Consider the following 23,626-nt stretch of genomic DNA (forward strand, 5'->3'; position numbering starts at 1 on the left):
CATTTTTTCCCTCATTTTTTTTTCTTATAACAAACTAACATTAGACTATTTTCAGCCCTGGATCTCACCACAGTCTTGCCAGATTATGATACAGACTCTTAAACACATGTACACATGCTTCCACATCACTCACTCTGCCCACACCCATAATCTTGCTGGCCTGCGACTCTCCCGGTGTGGTGCTGTCTCTGTGCACCTTTGGGAAGTCAGAAGCCGAGGTGTAACCTGGCAGTGGAGAAGAGTGCATTATGGTAGAGCTGGAGCTTTCTGTTGTGCTGTGCTCTCTCTAATCCAGGATACAGTTTTTTCCCCTAGGATATTTTTTGAGCATCCTTAGACGTTTCCACTGAAAGCAGAAAAAGTTGATAGTTGATCTGAATAATTTTTAAGCCAGTGTTTCTAAAAGCCCATTACCAGTTACAGCCTGAAGCCGAACACGTGGATTATATATCTTTTAGGTATGCAACTTAAATGTCTTTGCTCAAAAAATCATTGATCTTCCACAGATAGGCTCTCTGAGGAATAAGCCTGTAAATTTGAGGGGAACATTTCTTTGTTTATGGGAGTTCTCCGAGCGTTACAGCAATTCCGAGCACACATCTGAGGGGAAAAATGGAATGGAAACTATAACCTGTATATTTTATTATCACAAAATGGTCATTCTTACACGCATCAGCAAGTCTTGCCCTAATTTGATAAAATAGAGTTTATTTGAAAGTGACATTTACATGTATTTGATGGGAGTTTTAAAAGCTCCTAAGTACAGAAAAACAAAAACCTAATGTAACATTCCAAAATTCATTTCATGTATTAGGGAAGCTTGCAGACAGCTCTCTGTTTAAATCATCCTGACTTTACAGATAGTGGGAGCTTCTGATCATTGAGCAGTGCCTTTCAGCCATGGAAACTGCCAGGCAAGAGCTCTGTATCTTCTATTCTTCCTCTCATATATGGGAAAACTCAAGAAGGGGTTAGGGGTTGTGTTATTCAGCAAGTTGGCTGTTGGCAAAAATAGAAGACCTTATCTTGTCGGATTTAAAGGCCGTATTTAAACTTCACAAGAGCAGAACAGGACTTTGACAGCTTCCTAAAAGGAAGCATGACTGCTGATAGTTTTTTGTTGTACAAATGCTTATGCTAGCAGTAAGGCATGAGAAAATAACAGTTTCCTCCCTCAGTTTTTTCCTGCAGAGTTACTGATTTGAATACTTTACAGTATACACCTAAATTTTGACTAACATCTGGTGACATAAATGCCATTTGATGAGCATACCTAATTGTGCTTACTTGTCTTTGCTGTTCAGTAAGTCAGTGTATCTGTTTACTGAAGAGATGCATAGATTGTAAGGCATTACCTCCTCATTATTGTGGTTTGGTGGAGACCAGTTGCAGCTGTCTCAATCTCAAACTTCACCTGATTTTTGGGAGAGGAAATCTAACAGGATTAACCACAAAATAATTCTTTGCTTTTTCCACCAGAGGGCAGATAAAGCTTGCAGATTTTGGGCTTGCTCGGCTGTACAACTCTGAAGAAAGGTAAGATATAATTATACTGTGAAAAAGTGTTCAGAAATTTAATCTTTTTGCATAACTCTTAAGTATTCTAAGGGCTAGAAGACTGTTTTGTTTAGAAGAGATGTTATTGTACTGTAATACAAGTAATTGCTTAGGAAATGGAAAGAAGTGCATGTTGTCTTACACTGCATAAAACCACAAAGCTCTCTTTGTGCAAGTGTATTGCTTTTCCAAGTGCTCTGGATAAATAACTGTATAGAGTGGCTATATATTGATTGGAAATGAAGAGTTGCAGTCTTAAGTAGATTGCCTCAATATGTAGGTTTTTACTATTAGTGTCTGGTCCTGTATACCTAAAGAATATTCTTTCTATTGGTATACCTAGGAGAAGTTTATTTAGGGAAAGCAAAATTTTTTGCTGATGCAAATGAGTACACAGTTTCTTTTCAATAAGAGTTACTTTTGTGTAAGATTTAACCTTACATTTGAAGAGGTTCATTGTATTCTTTAGGCAGTCAGTGCTGTTGAATCTGCTGGAAACAGAGATACAAGTTTAAATAAAAGTTATTCTGAAACTTCTTGTGATTTGTGCTTCTGTTGTTCTTGGCTTTGTTATGCTTGTACTCCAGGAAACAGGTGCACAGTTTTTATGATTAAGAACTTCAATATTTATATTGTAATGTCATGTGTTTGTCATGTGGAACTCGATTTTCAAAATTCATGCTGAATGTTCATTATGCTAGTATGTACATCAGGTGGTTGGATGCAGAGAATATTAGCTACCTGAGCTTACTTTGATTTCTGCATGCCTAATTTGGAAAATAATACCCATAATGTTAGCTTTATGAGTTTATTGTTTTCTCACAGAGCTCTGAGCTTGTTGTTGAACCTGATAGCATTAGTTTCACTGTCTTCTGAGCTGTTATTTCAGCAATGTATGCTTCAGTACAGTTATGAAAACCGTTGAGTATAGTAGCAGGGTAAGATCATCTTAAGCAGCTGCTGGGTAATTCATTTTTGTTTTGGATGTATTTATAATAAAAGGGATTGATGCCATCCTGCCTTCTTATTTTAACATGCACCAAACTGACCTAATTTTTATTTTCTCTGGTTTACCTTTTTTCAATGTCTGTTTTTAAATTAATTTAAATTTTGCTTGTGAAACTAACTGTTCATTAAGAATTGAATAATTGAAAGTTCAGTGTCTTTATAGTAGATTTTTGACAATTCTTTTGTCATTCATTTTCCTTCTGAGTAGCTTCTGACCTGTGGTAACAGACGTAATTAATGTATACCAACAAGTGTATAATAGCTGCTGCTTTAAATTAATGTATTTTACATTTGTTTTATTGTTGTTTAGAATGATATACTTTTCAAAAGGGTACAGAATTTAATAGGAGCATAACGAGGAGGAAATAAAAATCTAATTTTAAGTAAATTTCCATTGGTTGTTGTAGATGTGCTCCTTTAAATGTTATTCTGGTGGATTTAATGTGTTTGGAGTAGGAGATACGACAGATCGTGTAAGAAAACATCTGTTCAAATAAAAAGCACCATATAGCACCGAATATATGAGTGGTGTATCTGTAGAGAAAGTCCATACCATGTAAACATTTCATAGAGGAATGCTTGCTTCAGAGATAAATATGATAAATGAGGGGATTGTTTCTGAAAACATACTGTGTTTTAAAAATGAACTGGGGAGTTTCTTAATGAAAAAAAGACTCGGGTGATTTTGCAGAAATGATACCTGTACCACTGAGTATGTTACAAGAGCTTGTTAGACTTAGTGCTATGGTTGTTCAAACTCCACATATAATGCTACTCTGCTTTTTATTGGAGTTACCTAGTGTTGGTAAGAGTGAATTATTAAAACTGAATTTTGGGATCACTTTTAAAGATACCCTGGTTGAAACAAAACCAAAACCTAACCTTCGTTTTCTGCCTTCCATTCTGAACTGTTGATGCTGTATCTCGTCTGTCCACAAAAGAATGAGTGTCTAAGATAGTGGAAATCCTTGCCTTAGTGTGAGGGTGGAAAGGATTATTCCTAGTGACCAAAACTTCTGGTTAGAGCTGTAGAGAATTAAAGATGATGTGAAATATAGGAAGATCTTGGAAGTGTTGGGGCTTTGGAATCAAAATTGTTGAAGGATGTAGTTCAAGAAAAAGGCTTTGTCTCTTTTGCTTCTACTTACAGAGGGGAAACTGACTTTTTTTTTCTTCTTTTGAATATGCTTGTAGAGGTCTTATATTCAGAATGCTAATAATCAGTAGTTACCCAGAAATTACTGGTTTTATCCATGCAGGTCCTTCTCCTGACATGACTAGCAATGTAATAAATATACAGTATTGCTATCTGAATAATAATTGAGATACAGGATTCATATAGCATCAAGATAGCTATGTGATTATTATTTATATCTTCAATCTGTCCTTTGATAGCCTTGGTTAGACAGTTGCGTTTGCTTTTGTGCAGTTGCAGCTTTGCAGGACTAAAATTAGGAAAAGGGCATGGAAGATTTTACTGTTCTTAAACAGCACCACAGAAGTCAAGTTCTCAAAGCATCACTTTTTCAGAAATGAGATCGTAGTAAAATGATAGTCCTCTCTTTTTCCTCCCCCCAACAGCCGACCATATACCAACAAAGTTATTACATTATGGTATCGGCCTCCTGAACTTCTGCTTGGAGAAGAAAGATACACACCAGCTATCGATGTCTGGAGCTGTGGGTAAGAGTTTGGTACAGAAGTGTAGCAAGCATAAAAACAAGCCAAAAATAAATCTTAAATGTTTCTGTCAATCTATGTTGAAAGCCATAATGATGGAACTGTGCAAAACTGTTTTACAGCTGCATCCTGGGCGAACTCTTTACAAAAAAGCCAATATTTCAAGCAAATCAAGAACTTGCTCAGCTGGAACTTATAAGGTAACTTGCAAGCACTACCACGTAGTAGGTGCCTCATAAACTCTCAGGTTTCTTTTGTTAGTTTTGTTACCTTAAATCGAATATAACACACTATGAACATTTGTAAGTACTCAGTTACCTCCCTGAGTGAGATGTTAGAGGTTTTGAGGGACATGTAAAGCAAGTGACTTTTGCTCGGGCATGGAGAAGGGTTTTTTGTATTCTTTGGTCCTAGCAATGTACAGTTGAATAGCAAGCGGGTTTTTTGTAGAGCAGCTGGAGTTGCCTATTACTGAAATTGTAAAGAGAGAGTAGTGAAAATGCCCATTATTTTTTAAGGTGATGTTACAACTTCTCTGCAGCAAATCAAAATGAAAACATGGACAATAATAAGGACAAGTGGGATTTGGGAGGAGTAGACACTTGGCATGCTACTGGCCTTGAGTTCTTGTTTCAAGCCTTCCACATACACACCTGAGCTTTATTGTTTTTGTGGGAATATTTCTGTTCCCTTACAAACTTCCAGACACTTTGTGGAGGTAGAAATTCTGTTTCTTTCCTTGATCTCAGTAAATCATAGAATGATATGTATATAACTCAGTGAAACCAGAGCATCTTTTTTTTTTCCCCTTTATTCAGCAAGCAAAAATTACTCTTGATTCTGATATCGTAATTGACCTTGTAAGTGAGAGGTCCTCTTCCTAGAAACAAAGGGGAAAGAGAGTGAGTCCTACAGAACTTACAGATCCTGAACAATAAATGGTCAACATTATTTTAAAAATTAAATTAATAAAAAATTTATGAAGTTATATATTGAGATGTTGTTCAAAACCAATTAAACAGTAGCATGTCTGTGTAATGTGTAATTAGTTGGCCTGGAAAAATAACGTTTTTAGGAGGTGCGAAGTGTATCAGTGGTCATTCTCAGCGTAAGGAGAACTAAACTCGTGAGTTGGGAAATTTTGGCTTTTGAGCACTAGATGGCATCGAAGCATGTCACAGTGCACTAATTTGGAGTTTTTTCTCTTTGTGTTGTACCTCTGGTACAGCAAACCAAAATTTTGCAATTTCCTTCTTTGGCTGGAAGCTCCTGTTTGTAGCTCATTTTTCCTCTTCGCTGATGCTATGCATTTTTGGCAGTTTAAATGTAATATATCAGTTTTATCAACATCTCTACCACCATCATGTTACAGTCAACAGTTCCACATTTATGCTTTCTAACTTTAATGTTCAAAGATAGAGCTGAAGTAAACTTTGATAGGAAAAGATAGATTTGTTATTTTTCTTTTCCCTCCTGAAAGTTACGTACCCCAGCCAGCGTAAAGTCAGATTGGTTTGCATAGCATTCAGGGTATAACTAATAGATCATTACGTCTCTTGCACTAACCATTTAAATCTAATAAATGGGAGGGGTGAGCTAGGGAAATGTATTTGCACATGTCCTTTTATAACAGCCTGCATCAGAGTTTGAAACCTTGCATGTGCTGTAAAATGCCTCTTTAGTTCTGCTCAGAAGTGTGCTGTTGGTCAATCTGTGCTTAGCCATCCTCCATTGGATAAAATGGGTGGGCTTGGAGAGGGAGGAGTAAGGCTACAGGCAGCTCAGCTCCATTTGTGGAGATCAGTGAGGCTTGAGACGTAAAACTCATAACTGAAATAAAAAATGTACAAGTTTTCTAGTGGTCGGATCTTGTTTCTGCCCTTAGGCCTTACTGAGTTGTTTTTTGTTTTTTTTTCCCCTTGTGTCTTCAGTATCAACTAAATTCTCAGTGAAAAGTGCTTTTTCAGCCATTTGGTATATCTTTCTTCACTGGCCTTGGGGAACTAAGGACATAAAAGTTAATTAGCACTCTAAACCTGGGCTATCCAGTTCTTCAAGTCAAATCCCTGGAGTACTGTCTAGGCATAGTTGGTTAAGTTTTTCAGAATATTTGTGTGGAGGATGCTTGGGGTGGGGTGAGGCAGAAAGAGTGGACTTCTTAAAGTAAGTTTAGTCTGTGCAGGGCGATTACCTTTCCTAGACAGTTCACCATTATTTAATGGTGTTGAGCATTGGACAGTAAGAGAAATTTTAGATAAAAGAACCTGAACATTAAAATTAAAAATTATTTTTGTATTCACTGTATGTGCAAGAATAAAATGACAGCTGTGCTCACTTACGGTTTTGGATCTCATACTCTTTTTTTCCCTTCTTTTTGGTACAGCCGAATTTGCGGGAGTCCTTGTCCAGCAGTGTGGCCTGATGTTATAAAATTAGCTTATTTCAACACAATGAAACCAAAGAAGCAGTATCGTCGAAAACTGAGAGAAGAGTTTGCTTTGTAAGGATGAAGAATTAGTTTAGTCAACTGTAATAGCATTAAGTTTTCCTGGGGACTTTATGAACTTCACTGTTTTCTGGAGAATGAACATAGGTTAAGTGTAAAGAAAAATAGCTTTAGGTTCTTATCCTTCCCATGATACTTACAGAGCTTGTATTAACCCCTATTAAATAAGTGCTTCAGGAAGAGGGGAGAAGGCCCTAAAATTTCAGCCACCTGTCCCCTGTCATCCAAAGAAACATTTGTTTTTCATGATTGGTGCACTTGCTGCTTGTCCCTGTCCAAAAAACAGCTCAGAGTGCTTAATTGTTTTTTATTAGGATAACTGGCTACAGCTAAATACATAGTCTGGTTAACATTACAGTCTTTTGGGTCATAAATGCATTCAACACAGAGGAGTTATCTGAACCATGTATTCTAAAGTACTACCATTGGACTAGTTTTGTGAAAGTTATGGAAAACAGCTGTAAGCTTATTTTAAAGGGCTTGTTCCCCTCCTTCAGTTACTGTGGGTTTCAGGAGAAATGTATCATCCTGATCGTACTAATGACACATCTTTAAAGCCATAGAATTGTTGTCCATGGACCTATCAAAACTGCAGCTCCTCAGGTGCTAAATTCCAAAGTGGAAAGTAACAATATAGTCTTGGCTTAAAAAGGTGGTGTTCTTTTTTGTTTGTTTGTTTTATAAGGACAGCGTTTCAAGCAATTAAACCACACAAAGCAAAGAAAGCTTGCATTATACGCTTGCACAGGTAATAAAAGATGAAGTTTATCTCTGCCTCTTACTACCAATGGGTTTTGTTAGGACGTAAGTTATCTGAGGACTTAATGACCAGTTATTTTGGAAGGGATGTGTTTATTAAAATATTGCACAGACGAATGTGATTCAGAACAAAAATGTGATGCTTCTCTCCATTCTGCTCTTCTGCAGCATCCCACCAGCTGCATTAGATTTATTCGATTATATGCTTGCTCTGGATCCCAGTAAGCGCTGCACAGCTGAACAAGCTCTTCAGTGTGAGTTCCTGCGAGATGTGGAACCATCAAAAATGCCTCCTCCGGAGTAAGTAATTTCCTTTGGGTAATGGTCCATACCTTTACGAAATGTGAACATGCAGTGATTGCATTGAGCTCGTTGTGTTTCAGTTAAAGTAGATGGTGGCAGAACAAAAATGTTGGTATATACAGCTGTTTAATGGTGATCCTGCACTAAAGTGGTTGTGCAGCTGAGTGACTCTTACCCCATCATGGCAGAGGTTGTGAGGATCTGAAAACTTTCATTTGTTTTCCCTAGAACTAGTTACTGTGTTAGTACCTTTAAAAAAATACTCTTACATGGATGTTTCTTATGTTGAAAAACCATCATTTCCATTTTATCTCTGTTTATCAGAGTCTGCTTTTTCCAAGGGTTTTGAGATCCTCCATGAATCTGAATTGCGTTCTTTGATGGTAGAATGACACTGGGAATAGAATTCTCCAAAGGTACCCGAGAGTTAAAGTGAAATGCCGTAAATCGTTTCCTGTGCCAGATGAGAATCTTAACAGGCAGGAGAAGTTAAATACTTTGTGGAGGGTTTTGCCTGTCGGTTTCTCTGAGAGGAAATGTATTGCAAAAGTAGCAGTTTTGCAGTGAGTTAATTGTCATTTTAATCGATACAAATCATATTAGAACAGGCCCTGAGGAAAACAATGAAAAGGTATTACAGAATCTGCAGGTTTCATTCCTGCCTCAAGATAGCTGTCAGAACATAGAACATTTAATATTGTTTGAGTAAGTTGTACCTTCAAGGCAGCCTATACTGACTTTTTAATTATTTACCAACTGGGAAAATTGAATTTTATTTAAGAATTTTATTAAAAATCTTTTGAGACTTACCTGTTGCATATACACGGTTGTTACTAATGCTCCTGATACATGAGGCTAAGAGGTTTCGTTGCCTGAATATGAGTATATCTATCACTGTCTGAATATCAGTAATCGGCAATCTGGTTGTTACTAATGCTCCTGATACACGAGGCTAAGAGGTTTCGTTGCCTGAATATATCTGTCACTGTCTGAATATCAGTAATCGGCAATCTTAGGCTATTCACTAAAATCTTAGAACCACTTGTACAGCATGTTGCTTATATTCATTTTAAAGTAAGTGAATGGGAAGAAACTCAGTTTTTTTCGGGGGCTTGGTAATGCATTCATTCTAGAAGCTGATATATGGAAATTCAAACCAAATATTGGTGTCCTTTTAAAGAGGAACCACACTAACATCTGTCAGAGCGTGCACAGGAAAGTGTTGACTGTTCTCTTGAAAGACTAAAGTTCTGCTTCAGGGAGAAACAGCTGTTCATTCAAAGAAAGTGACAGTGCAGTTTTTTTCGGAGGCTTGGTAATGCATTCATTCTAGAAGCTGATATATGGAAATTCAAACCAAATATTGGTGTCCTTTTAAAGAGGAACCACACTAACATCTGTCAGAGCGTGCACAGGAAAGTGTTGACTGTTCTCTTGAAAGACTAAAGTTCTGCTTCAGGGAGAAACAGCTGTTCATTCAAAGAAAGTGACAGTGCTGGTTGCGAGGACTGTAGGATACTTCTCACAGTGAGCTCTTGCTTGCTTCCAGTTGTTTTTGACTAAATACTTGGCAGGTCTTTGACCTGGTATCCAGAGGGAGAGAATAAAGGAAGCAGTTGTCATAATTGCCTTTCCAGTGGCTCTTGTCATCTGTCACCTAGTTTTTCCATGTTCCTGGGTGAGGGAACTGCTCAGAAGGCACTATTTTTACTGTCTATCTTAGTATTTCCGATATCTATCAGATGGGTCTCTGTGTTCCTCAGGCAATCAGAATTGGGATGCCTGCAGGGAACAGTAATGGAAGGACAGAACTGGTGGCAGATGAGCTCCTTAGGAGACTTTTTTCTCTGCTTTTATCTGTCTTAAAGGACTGGGATATTCCTTGTTCTTCCTAGTATCCTAACTTTGCTAGGGTCAAGTGCTGTTTATTCATGCAACTTTTTTCTGTGCTGTACAACTAAACAGACATAGCTATCTAGTATTTAATTGTGGACAAAGATTTGAACTCATGAGGCAGTAGTACTTTTACAAGCAGACAAGAGGAATTGGTCACCCAGACCCTGAAAAAAAACACTTTTGTATTGATAACTCTGTTATCTGTTACTCTGCAAATTCTGTTTTATAGCAAGTGTGCAGCATTGGGTTTGAAGTCTTGAATTACACAAATAATTAGGCTTTTCATAAGTATGAATGCAAGAAAGTAACATCGATTCTCATTTTAAGATACGTGTTCCCCTTTTCTGCCGGAGGGACATGTGCTTCTGAAATAGGCTATCAACAAAGAGATTTCAGCCAGAAAAAGCAGATCTGAGATTTTACTGGCTTTGAGTGTTTTCTGATGTATTTCTGAGTTCCATTGTTACCTTATGTATAATTTGAGCATTTATTTTACCAACATGGTTTAAAAAAAAAATAAAAATTGTGGGATGAAACTGATTATCTCTAATCATTCTTTGCAGCCTTCCTTTGTGGCAGGATTGCCATGAGCTGTGGAGTAAGAAGCGTAGAAGACAGAAGCAGATGGGCATGACCGATGACTCAACAGCATCTAAAGTCCCTAGGAAGGATCTGTCTCTAGGCATGGATGAGAGCAGAACCAACACCCCACAAGGCATGCAAACTTCTTCCCAACTTAAAACTCAGGGCAACTCTAGTGTAGCACTTGGTCAGTAATATTTTCGGTTCTTATAATTACCTTCTACTTGGATTGCACCTCTAGAAATTTTAGATGTTATTTTCAGAGTACTGACGTCTCCTGGATTCTTGAGGGAGGAACAATATTGTAAGTTAAATCTTTGTTACAAAAGATTTACCTTTGCTTTGGAAACTAGGTGTTCCTTTTAAGTTTTACTTAATTTTTCAATCTGGTCAGAGCAACTACCTTGCTCTGCTTTTTGAGGGGATTTTATCTCTTGCTCATCTATAATTCTTCTGTAGTCTCACAAGCCAGCTGCTGCTCTAAGTTCCTCACAATCTCTATAGATTGGAGGAGCTTTATTGGTATTGATAAGCTGATCATAAGGCAGATTTTAGAACAGTCATCATTTCAAATGAAACAGATTCCCTCTGCATGTTATGCGAGTCTTCAGCTTTCCAAGTTGTTGGGGCTGAAACAAGTTGTAAAAAAAATAAACACCCACCCCAGACCCCCAACCTGGTATAACAAAGAGTAGCTACCTCTGTAGATTGCACAGCCATTAATTCTGAAACTTAAGCAAAGTATCTTGCTTGGAGACCAATTTTATGAATATAATATAAAGAGTAAAGTAATGGTTTCCTATGTGGACACCATTTCAGATACTCGATCATTTGGTGATAGTTGCCTCATAATATGTAGAAATACACAGAGTAACACCACCAAATGGATACCCGATAAGCTTAATTTAGATTTTTGATTGTGCAAAGTGACCATAAATCATACAATACTGATATAGGAGTTCAGCTGAAGAAAAACAGTGAATGTATTCACAGGGCCTAAAAATTCTTTAATACTAACCATCTCGAATCAACTCTTCATTTAACAACAGAACAGAGCTGCAAATACTTTGTGCAAAGATATATAGAAAATAGTTCTTTTGATCATATTTTATTGCAATTTATTGCCTCTTGCTCCTGTTCATCCTGTTTCTCACTGTAAGCCAGCTGTGAGCTTCTGCCACTCCATATGTTTAGGCTAAAGTTTTGGCAGCATTTTCAAGCATCGCTTTTCTGTAGCAATTTTTTCCTCTGCAAATGAAAACTGTATAGAAATTTAAAGAGTCCAAAGGATAGTAGTTATTTTCTTTGTGCTTTTATAACAGGTAGCCTGATGAGAGACTACTGCTTTTATTAGTCATTAACACTAACCGTGCAAAATAAACTAAACAAATAGAGAAGGAATCGTTCAGACCTATATTGCTGTTTGCCCATACGTACATGGAAAAATATATCTAGGTTGAAAAGAAGACAGTTTAATTTTCAGTGGAGCTTAGTTCGGCATAGAGGTGTTTTCTGTATAAAGCAAAACACTTCTGGAAGCCATGATGCACCTTAGATAATATCATCAATAAGGCACACTAAGGAACTCCATGTAGAAATGCATGCTTTAAACAAAACTGTTGCATTTGTTTCTGAGCACTCCAAAAGAAGAGGTTAAAAACACCTTACGTCAATTGCTAATCTTCTGATTCATGAATAGGACCCCTGGTTATTATATATATTATATAGAAATGATGTGAGTTTTTTTCTGTATTACCAAATAAAAGGTGCTTTTATTTTTATATTTATATAAATACATAAAATCATTGAAGTCCCTGGATCCTGCCTGCGTAGGTCCCAAGTGCTGCACATCCACAAGTAGGGTAGGGGGTTGTGGGTTTTGCAGCACTTCCCAGCTGTGCTGCTTTTAGTCTTCCGAGGCAAATGCATAATATTTTTGTGTGTGACTATTTTTTCAGGCATGGCTTTGAATCTACAATGAATTGATATATTGGTGAATTAGCAGAATGGCAGGGATAGAAGAGGACAGAATGTGTTTGTGTTGATCGAGGTTAAAAAAATTTGGGGCTCTGCCAGCCCAGTCACACACGCTCATTTTTATTTTTGAACTACTTTCTTCTCTGAGTCATCTACTCATAGGGCATGTTGAAATCCATGCTGCCTCACTTCTTTCAGAATAAACTACCGCAATGGGTGTTTGAAACCGAGAAACTACTTTGATATTCTGACTTCGTTATTCATATTCCCCTGCATCATCATAACCTCCTCTTATTTGTGGCAAACTCCATTTCATTGAAGAAATTGTGTATCATCACATTTTCCTGCTACTCAGTGATTGACTTCGTGTCCTTCAAACTCAGCACTTGCTCTTGCATTTATACTGCTAGCTCCTGGGTCACCTAGAGCCTGGTCATTTGAGCAGGTGTTAGAATCCGGAGACTGAATTAGAATGGGCCAGAACATGACTGGAAATGCGTTTTGCAGATGCCCACTTTTTAACAGAGGGATGTGATATGTCAAAGATAGGAAGTTTTGCGGGGATTGGAAATCTTACAGCTGCCTAAAGCAGGTGGCCTTAAGCCCCAGCTTAGTTGTACTGTGGAAAATTGAGCTCCAGCTTGATGTTTCTCATCTGTCCAAGTGTGTGTGCGTCCATCCCTTGGAAGTCACTTTCTTTTTATTGGATCTTACTGTTCTGTTTCCTATAGATACTCGCCCAAAGGCAGTTAATATGTAAAAGCATTCCGTTTCTATGTTGTCCAAACCCATGCTTTGCCAGTTCTGTTAGCCATGCTAGATTAGTCTTTCTTTTGAGTTTCTGAAATATGCCAGTTCTAAATAATACTTAAAACCACCTTTTTTGTCTTTAGCAAAAACAAGCACTGGACAGCAGTTAAACCAGAATGAAGTGGCAATCCTGCTAAACCTGCTACAGTCTAAAACAAGTGTTAGTTTGGCACAGTTTGCCCAAGTGTTGAATATTAAGGTAAACCCAGAGACTCAGCAGCAACTAAATAAAATAAATCTTCCTGCTGGAATTTTGTCAGCAGGTGAAAAACAGTCAGAACAGCAGCAGCAGCAGCAGCCGCCGCCGCCAACCACCGGAACAGGAGCCTCTAAAACAGCCGACCGTCACACAACCTCCTGTACCACCTGCTCAGCTGAGTCAGCCTAAAGTTGAGACTGATGCTGCCCAGGCAGCTGTACAGAGTGCATTTGCTGTTCTGTTGTCTCAGTTAATAAAGGCTCAGCAAACAAAACAAAAAGATTTTGTGTTGGAGGAGAAGGAAAACGGATCAGGAAATGAAATGTCGTTACAACTCAGGCAGCCTCCAGAGCCCACCACTCCTGTGTCTGTCAGCCGGGATGACGTGGAATCTCCAGCACCCGGCTACCCACATCTGATCAAGTCATTATATACGTCTGCAGGTACTGAAGGGCTTTATTGCTAACCGGCAGATACCTTGTTCAGTGGAGACGTAATAGTTTGGGGATAAAGAGTTAACATGTTAACCATATGAGTCTATGTGAGTACAGGAGAGATGATTAAATTGATTATTTTTTTTTGGTCACGTTTTCAGTCTGGATTATAGAATTTGTGTCTTGCTGTAACAGGTGCCATGCAGACAGAGCAAAAGATGATCCCCACTCTAAGAGGTACACAAGTGCCGGTAGTATTCCTGATGAAACAGTTACATTGATTGTTATTCTGGGGGTTTGGGGTTTTCTTAGTGTTGTTTGTGGTGGAGAGGAGAGTCTTCTCTAGCAAATTCATAGATGGAATTTGCCACTTTTGCCTGTGTTTTTAGCTAAAGCCTATTTTGGGGATAGGGTATTTTATTTTTGTTTTTAGGGCTGACTAGAGTAATTTCTTAGTGTCAAATTCAGTAAGTGGTTACCTGTAACTGTCACTAACACCTGTGGTTGAAGGTTTTCATTGGGGTATAGTAGTGGCTTCCGTAGTCTCCTCAAAGTTCAGAGCTCTACTGTTGATCTTTTTGAATTGATATTTCAGTTTTATTATATGGTGGTTAAAGTATTGCTCTGTGGTGTTTGCAGCTGTTGAAAGAAATATTCTGAAGTGGTTTAGGAGTGGTTTTTGAGGTTTTTTTGGGTGGTGTTTGTTTCGTTCAGGGTTTTTTTAACCTTATGTTTTGCTGTTCCTTGATAGGGTGGCGTTTTGTCCCTCAAGACTTTTATCCCTATTGGCAAATCTTTTCTCATCCCTCTTTGAATTTTCTAATGTTTATGTGTAGCTTGAGTTTTGTTTGAGGTTTTTGGTAGTTCTTTTGGTTTTGTTTTTGGGTGGTTTTTTGGTTATTTTAAGGAACTTGTACCGTTTTTCTTTAACTGCTTGCCTGGTAATCTTACTTTGACAAGAAATCAGCATCACCTCCTAAGGCAAATGAGCTGTTGCCTTCTCTAAAATAATCTGTCCAGCTATCAGTAAATTTAATTAATAACTTAATGAGGATTGAAGTAACAAACCTCTGTATTGTTCCAGGAAAGAGTCCTTTCCTGTCTGGTATTGTTCTTGTATATTTTTATTCAAAGCTTTTCTTTTTCATCTGCTTAGGTCAAGAGGATTTGGTTAGACAGTCCGAGATGAGGCTTCTAAACCGAACACCCGAACAAGAACGCCCTCGGATCTTGCCTCCAGACCAGCGTCCCCCAGAGCCACCGGAGCCTCCGCCTCTCACTGATGAAGACCTTGATTATCGGACAGAGAACCAGCATTTGCCTATAACTAACTCTTCAGGAACAGATCCTCACGCAGGAGTGAAAGCAGCTCTTCTGCAGCTGCTTGCTCAGCATCAAGCTCAGGCGACAACAGAGGAGCCAGTACAAACGAGTGTGGATTATCAGGCTAGAGACTCCTACGTACCAGGCCCAGACTACAAGGATAACTTTGGATCATCCTCCTTCTCATCTGCCCATTACGGCAGTAGCGATGGAATAGGAAGCGGATCGTCGGGAGCATTAGAAAGGAGGAGCTTCCTTGGAAACTCGGATATTCAGTCTTTGGATAACTACAGTACTGCTTCATCTCACTCTGGTGCTGCCCCTCCTCCGTCGGCCTTTTCAGAATCCTTTCCCAGCTCAGTAACCGGTTATGGAGACATTTACCTCAACACTGGCGCCATGCTATTTAGTGGAGATAAAGACCATAGGTTTGAATACAGCCACGGCCCGATCCCGGTTCTGGGGAGCAGCAGTGACGCTTCCGCAGGGCCAGAGAGCACGCACTCTTTGCCCACAAAGATGCACAACTACAGCTACGGAAGTAACTTACAGGAAAATCCCAGTGGCATCAGCCACATGCATGGACAGACTTGGACTTCTCCTGCCCAAGGACCCGGCTATTCCCAAGGATACAGGGGACACATTAGCACATCTGCAGTGAGAGGGCGAGGCAGAGGATTACCATATTGAGTATCTGTTTTTCCTCAGGCACATCATTTTTATCTGGAAAAACTTTTTTTTTTTTCCTAGCTGCAGTTTAAAGCAGCAACTCAACAGACTTGAATAATGTTAATTCAACAGCTTTATTTTTATGTGGAAAAGGGTCTTGCATACAGTAGGAAAAATTAAAGATGCTTAAAACTCATGCTGTCTGAAAACTAGATAAATTGATTGTACATGTTCACAAACTCTAGTTCTGAATTTTATTTTGTATTTTGGCAGTTTTAAGTGGATGCTAAATTTAGGGACATCAGCTTTTTATGGCACTCTTTCAGATCTTCTGAACTATGCACATTTGTGCTTTTTTTGTAAGTTTGGACCAACTTTTATGTAAAAAAAAATTTTACAACAATCAAAGCAGGGCACTGATTTATTTGGTATTTTTCTTTTTACAGAACTACCTTTAGTCAAAGGTCACTGTCAGTCTTTGCACTGCTTTCAGTGTTATTGTGGAAGGTGTACTTTGTGCTCATTTCAGATAATAAAACACAACCTTTCTCTTGATGCAAAATTTTATAAATATTTGGTCAATGTTATTTTTTTTTCTTTCAAGAAAAAAAAAAAGAATGGATGTTCTGGTAAAATGTTCTCTCCATCTCCCAGGCTTGTTTATATAAAAACTGTTTTACTTGAATGGTAAGTGCCTTAACATGTAAGCTTAAGGTCTGCAAAAATTTGGAAGTACTTCACAGATCGATATGAAAATAATACCTAAACGTAGGTAGTTAACATGAAAATTCAGATAATAATAGGTCATAACCTTGTGCTGTTTACTTCAGGTGGGCCAGTTATTTAGAGACCTAATCTTATCTTGATGAAATCGTAATTTCCAAATTGAACTTCATGAGAAACGTTGAAAGTGAGGAGAAGAATGAAGAGTGTAGTTTTTCCTCGGCTCCCTCTTGGAGTTGTAGTAAGTGTTTTAGTTCCTCTGCCAAATAAATTATACTTTATATGTCCTTACCAAGTGATGAAATAGGTTTTTTCTCTTAAATGTCAACAGCAGTAATTACTTTGTGTGAAAAGCTGACGCTGTCGTCTTTTTACCACAAATGCTGCAGTATAGAAAGTAACCGAAGGAAAAATGACCAGTATTTAACGCAACAGCAAAACATTTGATGCTAGTTCTAATTCTCTGTAAACTTGTGATTGTGCCAATTAATCGATACCTGCTGTTCCACAGAACATTTTAATATTGGAATCGAGTCTCTCTGAACAACTGATAAAATGACTGTAGTTAAAACTCTTACCAAGAGCCACTCCTCGTATTAATTGCAACTTCCAGCATGTTTGGTTTTTTTTTTTCCTTTGACAACAAGTGGTCTCTCTTCTGCAGAGAGGAGGTATGGTTATGTTTTGCATGTACGTAAAAGAATGTTTTAAAGCCCATATTGGAAACAATTTTCCAACTGATTATCCAGTTGACAAATCGGTACCTTATGTAACTGAGTGTTTAATTATTACTTTTTAAAAAGTAAAATTTCTACTTACACTATTACAAACGTAGTCTTGTCAGTGACTTTTTGGATTTTCAGAATAGAAGCCAAAGTTGTTGGTGTTTTGTTTTGTTTTAGTTGAAAATCCTGGTTCGTATATGGCTAACTACCACATTGTAGAGCATGGAGAAACTCGCTTCGCTAACTACGTAGCGTTTGAGGATCTGGCAAATGAGAAATGGAGAGAGAGTCGTGCTGCTTACGATGTCCCTGTAAGTCTGGCAGTTGCCTTCGCTAGACACAGTAGAAAATCCTGCGATCTGAAAATAAAAGCGGCCTGGTCAGAAAGAAATACTTATGACCTGAATAGCCTGTGCTTAAGAAAAACAAAAGCTTCATGTCTGAATGACAGTGCATTGGATAGTTTACCTTGAGTAAGGACACCCCCATAGCATTTTTCTGCTAGTAAAATTTTACAATCAAAAATCATTAGTGTCATTTAGATATAGACAGTGTCAGCTAAGGCTTTTTGTTTAGTAATCTTAAAAAAAAAAAAAAAAAAACAAACCAAACAGACCCACAGTGATACAGATTGCTTTTTTTCAGAATCAAGCAAAAAACTTCTAAAGCTTTTAGGCAGTTGCTTTCACTAAAAATGTGCAGTCTGGTGTTACTCTCCTGCACTTCAAATGCAACTGCAGGTGATAGTTGGCTAAAAAAGCAGGTAAGTTCAAACGGAAGGTAGATCTCGGAGGACTAAATGATTTGACTTCCAATACAAAAATGCCAGGAAGACGTTGTGTCTCCTACTTGCCTCCCTTTTGGAGGTAAATTTTCAAGTCATTTAGTTCATCTCATTTTAATGCAGAAAAGTCAGTCTCCTCTGCATGCGTAAACAACAGTGCAGTTTCCTTACAGGCTGGCAGTACTCTGATGTTGCATTGTTCTGCCAAAATGGGTTTCAGTCTTTGACCGTGAAAAAAAAACCCAAACAAACCAGCACAAGTAATCCTGACTATGAGGAGAGAGAAGGAGATGCACTAGACAGTTGACTTCTAGATGCGTCAGAAACAAAACTGGCATGCTGTGGCAGGTGCGTACTGCACCATGACTTTTCCCCAAATTCGGTTTAAGGATTACTAGCCTGTGACTTTCAACACTGTATTTGCCTGGGACAACAGTGTTGGGATAATTTGGAGGGAAAGTTAAGATATTTCCATATACGATAATCCTGAAGAGATTACCTTCTCTGCAGCCTGGGGCATCTTCTTGGACTTTCCTCCCGAGCAGGCAGAGGCTGCGCGTGGGTAAGGGGCTCTGCCCTCCCTCTCCGGGACAACCCGTGGGGTGCATGGCAGGAGGATTTCTCCCCACAGCCACGATCCCCTGGCCCCGCAGTTGCACCTGGGCAGGTTAGCAGCCAGGGAACCAGCTGGATCTAAGGACTGTAGGTCCACATTCATTTGTACCGGACCTGTGTATTACCTACCAAAATTTTTGAATTGAATCCCATGACAAGGTGCTTAATGTCAGTTCAGAATTTTACCCTTTTGAACAAATTTCACTCGGCAGAGTGAGTCTGTACTAGTTTGGCATTTTACATCACGTGGCTCTTGCATTTTTGATGCAGCAGTAGACATTCTGAAAACTGCATTATTTTTCTGTGGAGCTGTGGCTTTTGTTGCTTCCCGCCCGCCCCATTCCTTTGGGTTTACGTTTTCTGTGCTGCAATTCCAAAGTGTGCTACAGAGACCTGGACACTGCATCGAAAAGTAAGTGTTGTGTGTTTGTATTTCTAAATAAACATAGCAAAATACTGTAATCACGGACTATCAAGTAGCAAGTACTTCGTTATTTATATTCAGTGGTCTTTAGCCATACCAAGAGGAAGAAAGCGAGCACGACTGGACCGCTATGACCATGACTTAAAATGCTTAGACTATTATAATACTTAAAATCAGCCAAAGGAAAAGGAAACAGCTTTTGTCATGGATCGCTAGTTGTTGTTGCTAATCTTGAACAGAAGGAGCAGTGTTAGGGAAGAGGTGTAAAAATACATGTATCCTTAAATATTAATATAATTTCTTGGAAAAATAATTTTAAAAAAGCAAACTTCTGTATTTTTTCTTATGTTTCCATAAAACATGGTCTGTGTTAAATTTTCTCCATGCCATGGTAGCATAAGGTGCTTTCTAGAAGCAGAGGCGATAAGTGCTGTAATGTAAGTTCTTAGGGTTTTGAGTGCTCTTCTCCTTTTGCTTGGTGCAGGAGGCAGTTTCAGTTTTGGTGAAGTTTCCCGTTCAGTGAGTTTAATAGATAATTGTGCGGTAAAAACTGAAGTACTGAAGTAACATAGGATACCTCTTGTCTGCAGGTAAATTAGATCTCAGACCAGGCATTCTGTTTCCAAGAGAGAAAAATCTCAGATGTATTTCTTGCATTCTTCTTTTCGTTAATAAAACACGCAAGTGTTTTACATACAACATTTCTCCTGTCTATTCTGTTACACTGTTTTTTTTACATGGGAAAATTCTGGCTATTTCCCTTCCTGATAGTTTTGGGATGTTCTATATATGTGGAAGTGTGTCATGAAATAAAGGAATCGCCAGAAAACTGATTGGAATTCTGTACTTAAAAGACCTTGGGTTGACGTAAAATGGAACTAACTTTTGCTTATCAGGGTGAAGAATACTTTATTGCAGGAGTTATTTCAAGACAACCTAATTTAAAATAATCAAACTGTTATGCTTCAGCTTGCTTACTCTTTGTTATTTTAAGCCATTTGTATATAAAATGTATTGTGCGGCCTGTAAATAAAATACATGAAAACTTGAAGTCTTTCATTGTTTTCCCTCTCTGGTTGTGAAACAGCATTTCAAAAGACCGTTGGGTTAAACCGGGGTGGTTTTTTAGTATCCAAACAAATTTTCAGTGTGTGAAAATTCTGCAAGTTATTAAAAAAGTATTTGCTGCTCCAGTACTTTTTTCAAAGGAAAACCGCAGCGACTGACAGTTCGAGTGCTTGTTGCTGGAGCGGGTTAAGGCAGGAGCCAAGGGTGCAGCGTAGCGTCCCGGGGAGCACCGACGGCGCAGCGACCGCTGGGACACGGTTGGGGGAAACGGCCGCTCCGGGCATGAGAGGATGCTGCTGTACCCAGCACCTGTTCGCGTGAGCTTTTCGGGATGCTGGGCTATGCACGACATGACATTTTTCCTTAGCGCTGTCCGAGCCAGAGGTGCAATTAGTATTCCCCAGCGCTGTCTCTTTATTTAAGGAGGATGGGGTCTGTGTTAGAAGTAATTGAAATCGAACCCAAAGAGCCAGGTATTTTCAGTGTCTGGCTACATGCGTACGCTGCTGGCGAAGCACTAAATCGAGCGTGGCTTCGGCAACTGTGCTTTGAATGCCTGAGGGTTCTCTGTTTTTTTCCTGCTGCATCACCTAATTTAATGGAAATATTTGCATCTGTCAATAAATCCTATACTTCCATCCAAAAATAAGGCACTTATCTTCAGTACTCTTAAACTCCAGGTCGGAGAGACTGCTGCTGTCATCACTTCAATAACTTGTCATTGATGAAGTCAGAGGATGGGCGGTGAAGGTACAATAGGAAGTTACGGGGGCCAGCAACAGTTACGGAGGTGTCGTTGACATGAAGCTGGCAAAATGCGTAGCTGTAGCCCAAAGCATCTTCCCACTTTGGAGACAATACTTGGGCAGCAGCTACAATGAAAGCCTGGATTTTACTTCTGATGACCAACTCGGGCTGGTTTATGTAGGATGTTGACTTGCACGGAGCAGATCAGGCAGTTGTATGAAACAATTTCTAGTTGTCTGCTCTGTTTTTCTCATGAAAGCTGCTATTGCAACAAGTAACGTGACAAAGTTGGCGCTGGTTTATGTTGGAGTACGAGCCTGTAATGGTTTGAGAATGGTGCTGCGTCCCATTCATTCAGCTCTGCAAAAAGGTACCAGTAATAGTTCCAGTGGGATCTGCACATGAATCAATAACCTCAACTGCAAATAAAATAGCATCAAGTGAAAGAGGAGAAATGCAAAAACCTGCAGAACAGCCTGTATCAACAGAGAGCAAGGAATGCGTCCATGAAATCGGTGGCAAGAGAGGAAACAAACCATCTCGTGTCACAGCTGTGAATTATTGCCTGTTAGCTTTGAAAGAACCATGCAGTTTTGCAGAAACTTCTGCTAAATTACCTGAACCGGGATTAGGTTGCTTCTATTTTTAAGGAATGCCTGTAAGCCCTGACAGGCCAGCCGGAGGAAGGGGATTACAGGGACCAAACTCCCTCACCATGAGGAAGAAAATGCAAGTCAGAGCTCTTGGCAGCAACAACAAACAAGGGGCGAGCGAGCTTCATTTGACAAAGAAGGGGAACTGTTTCTTTTCCCAGTCAACTGCGGTCGCTTCCATGGAGCTCGAGGGTTTTGCTTTTAAAGCCACTTGGTCATTATGGCTGCTTATTTTGGGCTTTTTTGTTTGCCTGTGGAGAAAACTTGCAGTCAGTGTGATTTAACTCAGGAGGAACTTTGAGCTCACGGTAACGTTTTCTTTTTCTTCAGGTATAGCAGCCCTTGCTAATAGGCAATACTGGGATCGCTTTTGGCAGCGTGGCTTCGATTCCGCTTCAACAGTTCCTCTGTGGGTACTTGGGCGTGCTATTGATACGGCAAATGCTCATAACGGGACGGATGCATCTGTAATAGGACTTCTTGCAAAGAGGCTTTCTGAAGATTTTTTTTTTTGGTCAATATTCGAAAATACAGTGTAGAAGAGATGTAACTGGGTAGAAAAGGGAATTCTGGAGTGTAAGCTTTATGGAAACCAGCCTGGGTGCTCCTGGTACTCAGAAGCAGATCTGACAGCTGTGTGCGGCCCTTAAGGTAACTCGGGGGGGTGAAGTGGTTTGCGCGGTTAGTATTGGACTTGTGCAGATGTGTGTCACTGCTATACCCCCTCCGACATGCTAGGGTACGGTAATAGTTGCTAGAGGACGTAGCTGGAAGCGAGTGTTTAATGTGCAGGTCTAGCACAGGTAGGTACCTTTTTTCTTTCCTCCTGCAAGTTCTTTGCAGACCTGTTTTACAAATATGGGAAACATGTTAGCAGGTTCTTACCTGGGGAAAGAAAAAACACAGCACTGTTTCTCCTGCCTTTCACATGTTTTTCTGAGGGTCTTGGTTTTGCCCAGGTGGCAGCGGTAGGGAAGTACTGGTGTCTGCTTGCCCTGCCCGGGGCGTCCTCCGAGCATCAGTGCCAGGAGAGCCGATGCTGGTTTTCTCATTGCTCCGTGCCCAGGTCACCCTGAGCGAGGAATGGGCTGTACAGAGAGTGGGGCAGAAGCCTGACTTGGGAGGGGATTTCCCCTCAGCAAGGAGCAGGGGAGAGATCATTACCTATCACTCCAGCAAGGGTGCCGTGACCTTCATCCTTCTCCATCCTCACCGATTGCAAACAGGATCTACGGGAGTGGTTTCAAGGCAGGATCTGGTTTTGGTTTTGTTTGTCTGTTTTTTCTTTACCGGTATTGTCCTTCAGGGAGCTTTTGGATGTTAGAAACAGCCATGAGACTGGCCCAGGTCTGCTGAAGTACTGAGCGTTGCCCCGCCGGGCTCCCCAGCACACCCCGTCTGCGTCCTTCACCAGCCCCTCGCTCGTGTGGGCAACAGGGAGGGCAGCCCTCAGGGGCTGGGACGGGACGTTTCCCTCATCTTTCCTCTCAAAGGTGAACTCCAGTAGTTCATGTTACAACTGGCAGGAAAATGTCTCTTACACAGGTCTTATTTTTTTGTTTAAGGAGGAGACCAGAACGGCCCAGCCCTGTAGCAAGGTCTCCTGCTGCGTGACGTCCGCTCGTCCAAGCCTGATGCCCTTCGGTTTCACCAAGGTAAGCGAGCAGCTGTGTTGAGACTCCAGAAATGTGCCAGGCTTTTTCTCCCCCCTAGCTATTCTTTCAAATTCTTTGATGTACCAGGATATGGGGAAGCAAGTGTATACAACAGGCCGTGGAGCTGAACACAAGCTCTCTCCTTTGATCCATTCCCTGATGAAGATCTCATGGGGCAAGAATGGAAGAAGGAAACAACCTCATCTGTCCGGCTGAACTTGGTTTTGCTGGGCAATGTGCTCGCTGGTGGGATCTGCTTTTATTTCTAGCTGGGGAATGTATGTTGTTCTTAACACTGAAAAGCTCAGGAGTATCTTTCAGGTAAAATGTGAGGGAAGCATCTTCCTCCCACGCTTGGGAAGCCAAAGATTCCCCATGCTCTTACCTGAAGAAGGCCAGTATCATTTACCAGCATTTTTTCTATGCATTTTTGACTGTGCCCACTTCAGCCTCTACACAAGACAAAGCACTATGTCTGGAACTTCATCCAACAACAATCCCTTTTTTTTTTTTTTTCTATTCATGCTGC

At 39.8% G+C, this 23,626-nt stretch overlaps 1 protein-coding gene across 1 annotated transcript in view; it reads left to right on the forward strand.

Annotated features, from left to right (window-relative positions):
* CDK13 (cyclin-dependent kinase 13) overlaps positions 1 to 15,724 on the forward strand; it is a gene marked incomplete at its 5' end in the record, with an annotated part of 42,243 nt that extends 26,519 nt beyond the window's left edge. The window contains 9 exons of the mRNA XM_009709492.1: positions 1,480 to 1,536; positions 4,147 to 4,248; positions 4,368 to 4,445; positions 6,629 to 6,745; positions 7,679 to 7,810; positions 10,273 to 10,478; positions 13,162 to 13,277; positions 13,342 to 13,720; positions 14,868 to 15,724. Coding sequence (XP_009707794.1) covers positions 1,480 to 1,536; positions 4,147 to 4,248; positions 4,368 to 4,445; positions 6,629 to 6,745; positions 7,679 to 7,810; positions 10,273 to 10,478; positions 13,162 to 13,277; positions 13,342 to 13,720; positions 14,868 to 15,724 — 2,044 coding nt within the window. The remainder of the gene's footprint in view (positions 1 to 1,479; positions 1,537 to 4,146; positions 4,249 to 4,367; positions 4,446 to 6,628; positions 6,746 to 7,678; positions 7,811 to 10,272; positions 10,479 to 13,161; positions 13,278 to 13,341; positions 13,721 to 14,867) is intronic.
* Positions 15,725 to 23,626: the final 7,902 nt, after the last annotated feature.

This window comes from Cariama cristata, unplaced genomic scaffold (assembly GCF_000690535.1).
Source record: "Cariama cristata isolate BGI_N322 unplaced genomic scaffold, ASM69053v1 scaffold16571, whole genome shotgun sequence".
NCBI classification, from domain to species: Eukaryota; Metazoa; Chordata; class Aves; order Cariamiformes; family Cariamidae; genus Cariama; species Cariama cristata.